We start from the raw sequence: 12504 nt of genomic DNA, 5'->3' as shown, positions 1-12504 counted from the left end.
GCTTCAGCATGAATAACTGATATTCGTGTCTTATGCTGGCTGTGATTAACGATCATTAAGGTATGTGATAATTTTTGTAAAGTGCAGTAGGGTTGCAATTAGTTGTCTTCAGTGACCTTCTGCAAGTCATAAAACCTCAAAGACTAAGCATCGATAGATAGATCTCCGCGAAAAAATTAGATCATAAATAATATCTGTTGGTAATTTTCGTTAAAAAAAATTATATGTCAGAATACCGGTGAACAAGAAAATGTAAATGCCAGTGTAACCTCCAAATAGTTTAGAAATTATTTGTGTCACAAAGTAACCAAATTTTTAAACAGCTCTACTGAAAAGTTATGAAATCATCTGTTGTAACATTACATGCTAATTTAAGGCCTTAATTTCTTTTGGAGGCATTAAATTCAATTACGATGTGCTTGGTGCAAAATACAGTGATCCTCCCTTGAGGTGGTCAGACTTAGTTGACCGGAACCTTGATGATGCATGTTATGGAACACAACAGTACCTTTATCTCAATACCCGAGATGTGGTCCCTTTTCATATGCACGCACATATATTGTCTCTGGTGGAGTACACTGAACTAGTTGATAATTTAATCATGGTCTGCTATAAAATACACTCAATGACAAGAAGTTAAGCACCCAGAAGGAGAGGAGGAAATGAAACTTCCTGTGTTGAGATTTTATTTCAGTGATTACAAAATCAAGTGTAATGTAAACGAAGTTGGCAATAAGATTACACTACTGGTCCCCTGTCAATAAGATGCTGCACCCCTTTGGGCCTGGATGCATACAGTGACGATTAGGAAGAGTATCATATAGGTGTTGTAACCTCTCCTGAGGTAAGGGGACCCACAGCAAATTTAACTGGCACTCGATATCGTGAATATTGGTACTGGAAAAGGGCTGACGTCCCAGCTGGTCCCACGTGTTCTATCGGAGACAGATCAGGGGATCTTGGTAGCCAAGGGAATAACTCAACATCATGCAGTCAGTTCATAGAGACACGTTCCATTTGTGGACAAGCGTTGTCCGGCTGAAAGATGGTGCCAGGATACTGTCCCAAAAGAGGTAACACATGAGGATGAAGGATGTCCGTGACGTGCTTTGAGCTGTCAGTCTTCCTGAATCACTACCAGGGTTGACTAAGTCATACCCAATTGCTCCTCACACCATGATGCCACGGGTAACACCTGTGTGTCTCTCCAAAACATTGGTAGAATATGCTGCCTCCCCTTGGGCACCACCATACTCGTAGATGATGGTCATCTGAGGTAGGGCAGAATCGAGATTCATTGCTGAAAATGATGCAACGCAATTCATCAGCAGCCCACGCATGAGATAGCGATTCAGTAGTCCGGCAGTTGCTAGTCTCCGACCAATTGTGCGGGATGACATAGGGTGTTGTAGCAAGTCCATTCTTTGCAGCAGGATGGCAGACGCATATGTAAAGGGGTTACGATGTGCTTGGTGCAAAAGACAGTGATCCTCCCTGGAGGTGGTCAGACTTAGTTGACCGGAACCTTGATGATGCATGTAATTCCCCCTCTCATTCTCATTCAGTCCAGCATCAGGCCACTGTCACATATGAAATGCCCCACATCCCTGGATATTGCACTAAAGACCATCCAGCCACATGCACACACAACGAGGCCCTTTCAAACTCTGTCAAGCGCTGGCAATGTTATCTCACATGAGCACGCAGCATTCTGTGGTCCTTCGCAGTTCTCACTAACCATCTGATGCTGCGCACACCATTTACATACCCCATCAGGCCTAATAACACAGTCATGTAGTGACAACACTAATGCACTCTAGTGGCCATTCTAGGTGTTACAGATTATTGCAACTCTAATCATTTACATACACGCTGATGGTATGTAGGTGCACAAAACTGTCTACATCGGACCATTCCTTTGAGGTGCTTAACTTTTATTGTCAGTTACAAATTCAAGCCCTAACACTTAGAATGGAACAGATGATGCTGAGATATCTACTTTTATATATATATAGTTTAAAAAAGACTAATTATTAATTTGAAATGACTTAAGTGCAAGACTTCTGTAAAGCAACTGCATCCTTACAATACAGTGATAGAACAAAAATCAGCTGGAGCAAGCAGTAATTTGCAATACCAATTTGCTATGAACAAACACAAAAACTGCACTTGGATTGCACAAAGTTTTTGTGAGCGTACAGGCACGTGCAAAGAGACGGATCATAGTTTAAAATTTATACAGAATTTCAACTCTAAGAAATTTGAAACACAAAATACAGTTACTATTTCTCATAGGAACAAACTCATACAGAGCTCACCCAGTTCCCTACATCTTGATATCTTAATATGTGTGAAACTTACCATTATATTCTGCTCTATGATTTGAGGATCATCGCAAACTGATTCAACAAAGAAAAGTTTGAAGCCCATCTTCTTTACAACCATCTCATAGATCATTCGCCGGCGGTCCGAAGTAGAGTTTGTCGCATCAAACACCTATAAGATGAAACCGACATAAATAAAGTTGATTGGTTCTCAACTGAAATAACAACAACATGAAATTACTGATGTAAACAACATACAATACTGAAGCCACTATTCTACCTAAAAACCTAGAAAATCTACTGCAAAAAGCAGCTAGATGGACAAAACTTCCACTAACTTTGCTGTTTGAGATATTATTTCCACAGTCATATTTCAATTTGTGGCTATTTTTCAGTAACATGAAACAAATGGCTCTAATCTTCATCAATATAGTCACTGCAGCACTGTTCAATATATTTTAAAGACTTTCACAGCAAAGGATACTTGAAGTATTATAGTGCCCAGCTTTCTTTCCCTCCCCTAAAAAAGTAAAACTGACGAGTGTGATAACCAAGTTGTACTGTTACTGGTTTCTCATTAAGGTAGTCATGGTTCTAATCTTTGTCAGTACATAAATGGATTCATAATTTTCATGTGAAGTACTTGATTTTCCTTTAAATTAAAACAACTTGTGACTAGCACGACCTGATTAATCAGTTGGTTCTTGAAACTTAAGAGATAAAACTTGTGATGTGATGTTTCGAACATCACAGAATGTATAAAATATTATCAAACTGTACAATTAATTTGTAAGATGCATATATTTAATTTATGGTAGGCCATTTTAAATTATTATGCTTATTTATAGGGTTTTTAGTCATCTATTTCACATTATCATCTCCTTTCTGTGTGTCACGGCAACAACGAAAAATGAATGAGTTAAGTCTTGAATAAGGTATTACAACATTACCCGTATAATACCTGCAGTAAATTTCCAGTAGCCCGAGGTCAGGCGACCGGACACACCATGCTAATTTTAACCCTTTATCACGAAAAGGACATCATTGAGTTTGCAGAATTAGTCCATCCCCTGCATATTCTGAAGAGACAGTTAGAACTTTTTAACTCCTACTTTTCGAACTTTGCAACATGATGCTTACGAAGCGTGCGAACTTTCAACCTATGTGAATGAATGTTATGAAACAAGATGATGGATATACAGTGATGGAAAGAAGAACGGCTAGAACATCAGATCTTACTGGACCATGTGATATGGTAGATGGAGGGAGATTTTGGGGCCTATATACATCAATGGCAAGAGCTCGTGGAGGTCTTAATAGCTGAATAGCTTAAGGTCTTAACGTCGGAAGGTCTTAATATCTTAATGTCTTAATACAACAACATCTTAACATCTTAGCGACCGATAGTCATGATGATAGAGGAAGGAGGTCTTTCTTGTCGTTCTTATAATACCAGAGAGAAGACAGGGCAGACAACAGGAGGAGGTTCTCCATTTAGTTTACTAGTTCACTTTACATCTGAGTAGAGTACTACTCAAAGTTACTCTCACTGAGAACTGGTTATCTCAATGACAAGAGAAAAAGTTAGTGAGAGACCAGTTTCTGACTTGTCTGGAACAGGAGATAATTTTGTTATATCTTTAGTTACGCTACATTTCTGTAATACAGAAGAATACAAGTGTATTCTCTCCATGAACGCAACTCAGGGTGGTTTTGATATTGAAATTAGGGCTCAAAACCACATAAAGTGACGAGTATTATAGGACGTGTTAAGGTCAGGAAAGTTGTTGTCCAATTAGTGGGCAATGCTCAAATCGGAAATAGGACTGGTACTTACTATGAGAGATGACAACGACAGTACAAGAGGAACATCAAACAACAGCTCCTACACCATCAAACGTGTCCAGATACAGAATCTACAAATGGTGAGCTAATGGCATAAATTACTGCCAGTCTCTGCATAACAGTTCATTTTGTTAAATTTTATTTCATTCAATTTTCTTTTGTTTCCGTAAATTGAGTTTCTGTTAATATGCCGTCACATTTATCATCTTAATAAATCATTATTTTAATTGGTACTTTCATAAATTCTTATTAATGATCCTTTGTTTCCTAGTTTCTCTGCAAATAACCTCAGCCTTTATGTGTGGGGTTAACTTCCAATAAGTAACCAGGGGAACCTGACCCCTACAAAGCACGTCCCCAGGTGGCGGATAGGGTGGCCCTACAGTATGTAGGGCTGGTTAAAATAACCAATACAATCTGCGGACCAACAGGTAGCCGAATTCCTGGGGGCTTTAAAATACTGGGACACCCTCTCTCCAGGGGTCATAAATATGGCGGGCCCTTGCCTTGGGTTACGGATGAAGACCTCAACGGCATCTACAGAGGAGAAGATGGACTTCGGTACGGTGGAGATGGCAGAAGGGGCAAACCAGTAGCGTCTGTACTCCAGAGGAGCGGCTACTAAGGGCGTCCGACTCCATGTCAGGGGTGGCCTAATCTGAACCTAGCAGAAGGTAATAAAATGCCTTTGGGAGTGGCGAACCCCTCGTACAAACAGCCTATAAAATGAGTGCAAGCGAATCGAGGCCTCAGAAAATGCTAGGGCGTCACCCTGAAGTGATATGCAGCTCCCGGTGCTCTGGGGGAACTGTGAGAATTGGGCTAACAGACATCACCAAGAATCGGTATCATCAATGTCATGACTTTGAATGGCAAAGTAGAAGAACTTATAGAGTATATGGAGAAGAAAGACATAGCAATGATGGGAATAAGTGAGACAAAATGGAAGGGGAAAGGTCAAAAAGAATTGAAGAAAGGGTATAGATTATATTGGAGTGGAGGGAAGATGGCAACAAATGGTGTTAGTGTTATATTGAGAGAAATAGCGCAATATGTGGACAAAATTGACCTGATCAGTGAAAGGATAATTAAAGTTAGACTTGGACTTGAGAGTGGAATCAAGGATTTTATACAGGTTTATGCACCCCAATCGGGAAATGCAGATGAAGAACTGGAAAGTTGTACTGAAGACAAAGAGGTTATAATAATGGGAGACATGAATGCACATGATGGAACAGACAGACAGGGAAAAGAAGAGATAATTGGCCCCTATAGTTATGGAAATGAAGATGAAGAAGGAGATTTGGTAATAGATTTTGGTAGAAGGAATGGATTAATCGTTGGCAATACGTGGTTTAGAAGAAAGAACTCGCAAAAAATAACTAGAAATGGTTGGGGAGATAGAAAGACGAAGGCAATGATTGATCTTCTTCTGGTGGAGAAGGAAAAATGTAGACAACTGGAAGATATGACAGCAAGGCCAAGAGCAAATTTTGAAGGAGACCATAAAGTGGTGGTAGCCAAATTAAGACTTAGTAAAATAATGTTAATAGAAAAAATGGAAAGAAAAATAGAGGGATGGAAGTTAAAAAAGAGAAAGAAATAAGGGAAAAGTTTCAAGAGGATCTGAAGAAAGAAATTCCCAAAGATGACCTGAACAGTATGGAAGAGGAATGGACATGTTTCAGAAATGGATTTGTGAAGTGTGCAGTAAACACCTGTGGAGGACTATCAGAGAGAAAAAAGGAAAAGGAGACTCCTTGGTGGAACAGCAGGGTAAAGGAAGCAGTTAAAGAGAAAACAATAGCTTGGAGGAAGTGGATAGGCAGCAATAGTACAGAGAATTGGCAGAAATATAAAGAAGCCAAAAAGGTATGTAAGAAAATAGTACAAGAAGAGAAACTGAAAAGCTGGGAAAGTTTCACAGAAACTTTACAGGAGGATATAAAGGGAAGTTAAAAGGTGTTGTATGGTTTGGTGAAGAACAGTTTACAAAATAGGGAAGATACACAATATGTAAAAAGTGAAACAGGGCAGTTATTGATACAAAGAGATGACATACTAAAAAAGATGGGAAGAATACTTCGGAGGATTGCTAAATATTAAATACAGTGAACTCGTAGATGAGAAGGAGCAAGAAGAAACAATGGGGAAAGAAGAAGAAGAACAAGAAAAAGAGATATCGATGTTCGATATAGAGGAAGCCATACAAAAGATGGAGAGCGGTAAATCAGCAGGAATGGATGAGGTAACTACGGAAACGATAAAAGCAGCAGGACCAATAGTGCTACAGTGGCTGTATAAATTATTTAGAATAATCTGGAGAAAGAACAAGATCCCAGAAGAGTGGGGAAAGGGTTTAATTATTCCGATATTTAAAAAAAGGTGATAAAAAGGAATGCAATAACTACAGTGGGATCACCCTTATTGCCCATGTAGCTAAGATACTTGAGCGAGTATTGGAAGGAAGACTGAGGAGGAAGCTAGAAGGAAAAATGGAAGAAGAACAGTATGGTTTTAGGAAAGACGGATCAACGTTTGACCTTATCTTTACATTAAGACATATGATGGAGAAAAGATGGGAGTTTGGAAGAGACATAGTGATGACATTTATTGACATTGAGAAGGCTTATGACAGTGTGCCCAGACAGTTGGTATGTGACACATTAAGGAAAAAAACAAGTTAACAGAGTGGAGGTGCAAATGATAAAAGCTATGGGTTATGTGAACGAATAGGGATGTAGGCAGAAAACGTTCGCGCCAGATAGCGCTCGTGTACTACTGGGTAAGCGCAAGGCGATCGTCTTATGTTTCTCCCTGTCAGCTGCGAGTAATGTATAGAATGTGACCGAGTTTTCTGAGCTAAAGCCGATTGTATCTTCTCCAATTTTTCTCCAAGACTATATTAATTAATCGTATAGGTATATCCCCTAGTATATTGTGGACGATTTTCAGCGTTTAAACCTTAAACAGCTGCAGTATGAGCTACGGACCAGAAACGCTAAAACTAGCGGGAGGAAGGAAGAGTTAGTACAGCGGTAATTAGAAAATTCTAACATGCTTTATTATCCAAATAATGAATAGGAGTTAACATGCCTTTGAGTACTGCGCATTGATAAATATATGTACATCCACAAGACTTAAATCATAAATAGATATTTAAAAACGCACTTGTTCCCCTTGCTTATAAACTTCGATTCATGTTTTTTTTTTTAAGGTTGATGATGGCTTACATGAAACTGTAGATACAGTCTTTGTCCACCACCAAAAGCATGTGAATATTCTTGAGTTTCCCAGTGCTGGTTCATTTGAATATTTGACCATCAGCCATAAGGTGGAGATCACTATCACAAATTTCCATCTGATGGATTATTTTGTATCTAGAAAATCGGAAATAGATGGAGCACCTGTTTCCAACTACAAATCATTGTGTTTATGTGTTATGCTGGATACAGACTTTTCAGTGAAAAGTTTGTTTTGTTTATAAAAGGTTAATTTCAGTCGGGTGAAATTCTAAAATGCAGTGCTGTGAAATCCGAGTACACAAAACATAAGACCTATAATGTGAAGCTTATTTTAGGAGTACCTGGTGACATTATAGCAGAGAATGTGAACGTTTTGCTGGAGCAGGCCCCAAGGCATGTTATAAGCATATTGCTGCTGTAAGCTACGCATTAGAGCACTTCCCCAAGACTGGTATTATTCAGTGTTCAAAAACATGCAGCCAAAATTTATAAACTTTTCAGCATCCCCCTACCAAACGGTTGAGGCCAGTTAGCCCTATGAAAGTGGAATGTTTGCCCTTGGAACAAGTTTTGCTATTATAATCTCAGTTGCGCCAGTTATAACTCTAGTCGAGGGGTATTTCTGTCTGAAAGCAAGGGGGCCGTTTTCAAGGGCATTTTCTCTATCAGGCCAAATGTTCAATTCTTTAAATTGGCAGTACATGAAATTAATCCGAACATTAAATATTCTCCCAGCAGTAGTTTTATGGATTCCGAAGTTAAGGCCTAGTTCTTTGTCAGATTTGTTGGTCCTTAGCTTCATAACTGTCAAGGAGAAACACAGTCTGGGTTCAAGAGGGAATATCTGTAAATTGTATCCGTTTTCTTCCAGAACAGCAAACACCAAATTACAATGTTGGACGTCTACAAATCCTGTATAAAGCAATATGGCATCAGGATTACGCATTGTTTGCTCAACAACCAAATTACCTGTAGTATTTTTTGAGTGCTGATGTCTTTGAAAATGAGAGCCACAAAAATGTAACATTCACTTCTTCCGGTATATTCACGATTTCTTCCCGTACTTCAAAGGGGGTGATTTCTGCATATTCCGATATTGTAGGCTTATCGTGGTAATCCAGCAATTTTCTGGTGTATGGCCTCTTCCTAGTTTTTGTTCTGTTCGTGGTCCACGGAACAAGCGATGGAACAGCGCCCGGTTTTAATCTTGATCTCTCGCCTTTAAATACAAACGCATAAATTCGGTGGTTGTTATCAAAATGCCTAATCAGTTTGTAGGTAGAAAATAGGAATTATTTCCCTTCGTAAATCGCACTTACCCAACAAAGTTTTCGTGAAGTCACCGGGTTGAAAATAAGGGGAACACACTTTAATATTTTCGGTCAGAATCTTCTCACCGAAATTTTTCCTTCTAATAGCATGTAACCATTTCTTCCTCATTTCTTTATTTTGTGGAAACTGGTGAAATGAAAATGAGCTTCCCCGATTTTTTCAAAGAGGAACACTGCAATAGCTCGGCATAGTCACGAAAATAACAATTTAAGCAACTTAAATTCATGGATATTTAGCGGCACGAGTACACAGAAGACAAATGAAGAGCGTATTGTGCTTACCCAGTACAACAGCAGTGCGCTCTATCGGTGGTAGTTCTGTACATCCCTATTGGATCCACGAAATGCCACTGTAATATTTTCCCCAAATGGAAATTAAGAAATAGCGTCATTACTAGAGAAATATCTATACGTAATTACGGGCTATAGACAGGACTCCTTATGTTTCATTCCGCTGCTTGTGCTGTCTTCTGTTTCTTTCTTGAGGTCCAGGACTAGCACCGACGAATGGGAGTGCTATGTCTGTGAATTCTCATTATCTTTGTCCATATGACTAGGGCGGGCAGTTCAAACAGCAAAATAACATGATCCCTCAACCAATAAATATATTACTTTTTTGTTGGAAGGAAAATACCATGATCCCTGGACCAAAAAATATATCACTTAATGAATGAGTTAGGGCACAAAACGAATGAGCAACATGAAGAAAACAACACCTAATTAATTCAAAGAACTTCAGTGAGCAAAGACATCACACACGAAAGTGTTAGACAAACAAAACACATACAGAAGTGCTGCGATGTAGCAGAAGAAATAGTTGTAAGGTAGTAAAGTGTGTATCCATATTATTCTCTACAAGTAAAATATTTCATACTATTTATTAATTTACTGCAGATTTTACACATTATTTGAGTAAAAGCAATTATTTATCTTTCATTTGGGACAAATATTACAGTGACATTTCGTGGATCCATTCGTTCCCGTAACCAAAGCTATGAACAAAAAATGTGTTAGTAGTGTGAAGACTAGTATAGGGAAAACAAAATGGTTTAAAGTTGAAACTGGTCTCCGACAGGGAAGTGTACTAACCCCCACACTATTCATCATAGTCATGGATGAAATTCATAAGAACATTAAACAGAGATTGGGAAGACAGGCAACAAAAGCCATGTTGTTTGCAGATGATATAGTGATGTGGGGTGAGGATGAAACGAAAGTGCAATAACAAGTAGATGTATGGAATCAAGAGATAGAAAAATTTGGGATAAAAGTTAGCACAGAGAAAAGTAAAACAATAGTGATGACAAGGGGAAGGAAGAAGGAAGGAAGGAAGGAAGGAAGGAAGGAAGGAAGAGGAAAGATAAAATGGAATGGTAAAGTTCTGGAAGTTGTTAAAAGTTTCAAGTACCTGGGAAATGTGATCACAGAAAATGGAAAGATTACCGAGGAAATTGGAAAAAGAATACAACAAGCAAACAGCTTCTACCAGAGTGTAAGGGGTATTTTGTGGAACCAAGATGTCCTGAAGAAATATAAGAAGGTATTATATTCAACCTATTATGAACCCATACTAACCTATACAGCTGGATCGTGGACTACAACGAAATGAGAAGAGAGTAGAATACAGGCAGTGGAGGTGAAATTCCTAAGAGGTATCGAGGGCAAGACCAGAAAGGACAGAATTAGAAATGAAGAGATAAGGAAAAGGACAGGAATCTTGAAACTTCAAGACAGGATAGAAACAACAAAGCTAAAGTGGTATGGGCATATAATGAGAATGGGAGAAGAGAGTGTGCCAAAACAAAAAAGCTTTTTCAGAGAAGTTAACAGGAAAGAGACCACGAGAAAGCCCCCGAAAGATGTGGACAGATTCAGTGTGGGAGTGCATAGAGAAGAGGGGAGGAAAACCAGAAGATGTACTTAAAAAAGGAGAAGAGTGGTGGAGAGACAGGCAGCGATGGAGGTCCTTGATTCAGAACCCAACCCGGGAAGCTGGAAATGGGAAATGAAGATGAAGATGATGATGATGATGATGATGATGATGATGAGTTTCCTAGTTAATGCTTAGTGTTCTATCACCCCACCTCTGGGAGTATCTAAGTTTCATTACTTATTACTATTAATTATTAACTATCGTCTTCAAGCCCAAGGGCTATTGTTTGTGGAGAGGGAAATGAGCGAGTATTTATTTACATTAAAATTAAAGTGATCCGGCACGTCACAGTGGGGCTGTGTAAAAATAAGACTAGCATCTTTTTTCACCAATTCTTTTTGTTCCATACCAGGCAACAGTACCTTGAGTAAGACTGGAGCAGCAAAAGCTCCATATCCAATGTTATAGATCAGGAGTATACCTGATGGATGGGTGTGAGAGTTGAGAAATCCTGTGACTAGCTTCTCACAAAGGTAGCTGCAGTTTGAATCCCATTAAATATGTATCCAATTTTTGAAATACGTCACTTCCCTGTGGTTTCAATTCCAATTAAAATCGGGGGTCCAATGGCTATGATCACATTATCAACAGTCACGTAAAACTACAAATTTGCCTTGAGTAAATTAATCACAGAAATTAGAAATGGACTTCCTCCATGCTAAGGCACAGAACTGGGAAAAGGTAACCGAGTTTCATAAGGTACAAGTGAAGCATCATCAATGACAAATGGGGGGGGGAAGTTTCATCCTGATGGGAGATTTCAATGGCAACATAAGAAGCAGCACAGAAGGGTTTAAGAATACAATAATTAATGTTTGGAAAAGAGACGATGAGCAGGAATGAAAAATACTAATTGAATTCTCCAACTAAAAGAAAACATCCCATGGAGCTACAGCCCTGACAGGCCTTGGCCTACCAAGCAACTGCTGTTCAGCTCTAAGGTTTGCAGATTACAAGTTGACAAATGGACAGTGTGACGAATCTCCTCTGCTATTATTCTTGGCTTTCTAAACAAAGGCTCCTATCGCACCATCAGACAGCTCCTCAATATTGTTCTCACACAGACTGGGTGGACGTCGAACCAGCCCTTAGATCCTAAGTAAAAATCCCTGACCTGACCAAAACTTGAACCCGGGACCTCCAGGTAAGAGGCAGGCTCACTACCCTTAGACCACAGAGCTGGTTAATATGGTTTTAGGAGTTACCAATCAATTCTGCAAGCAGAGGGTCATTGCTTCACTCGGGGAGGGCATGAGGTAGGACTATATGGTTTATATTTATACCGCCCAGATCCACCTCTGGTGACACGGTGTGCAGAGTGTAATGTGCTTCCTAGTATGGGCTAGATCACATCTGTTACTTTCATTTCCCTGTCTCAGTCTCATCCTTGGCTTTGACAATATGAAAGTGACTAAGGTATTAATAGTAACACCATTCCTTATACAGCCACTCCCTACGATGAAGGTGAGCACTTCAGTGGGTTTAGCAGACTGATGTGTAACAACACATCCTGGCTTGGTGAGGAAAGAAACAGGGAACTGCCTCAATCCTAATTTCCTCGTATGCCCCTTCAATGATGATGATGATGATGATGCTTATGCTTGTTGCTTAAAGGGGCCTATGTCATTGGCCCCTTATGGTACGAAATGAGACAAAATATAATGGCAATTTAAAAGTCCAAAATTCATCCACTGACCATAATTCAAAACGTGATAATAATGAATGAATGAATGAATGAATGAATGAATGAATGAATGAATGAATGAATGAATGAATGAAGAATGAATTTAAAATAATCAGCGGATCCAACTCACAATACTGAAAGT

The 12504-nt window shown here is 39.2% G+C and overlaps 1 protein-coding gene across 7 annotated transcripts in view; it reads right to left on the bottom strand.

The window, feature by feature from the left end:
- The window catches only part of Pfrx (6-phosphofructo-2-kinase), a 656010-nt gene that overhangs the window by 105868 nt on the left and 537638 nt on the right, over positions 1–12504 (bottom strand). For all 7 annotated transcript variants that reach the window (XM_068226309.1, XM_067141606.2, XM_068226307.1 and 4 more), the window contains one exon: positions 2362–2496. In XM_068226309.1, the coding sequence (XP_068082410.1) occupies positions 2362–2496 (135 nt within the window). The remainder of the gene's footprint in view (positions 1–2361; positions 2497–12504) is intronic.

This window comes from Anabrus simplex, chromosome 2, assembly GCF_040414725.1.
Source record: "Anabrus simplex isolate iqAnaSimp1 chromosome 2, ASM4041472v1, whole genome shotgun sequence".
In the NCBI taxonomy this organism is placed as follows: Eukaryota; Metazoa; Arthropoda; class Insecta; order Orthoptera; family Tettigoniidae; genus Anabrus; species Anabrus simplex.
This window is presented reverse-complemented; position numbering and strand designations above follow the sequence as displayed.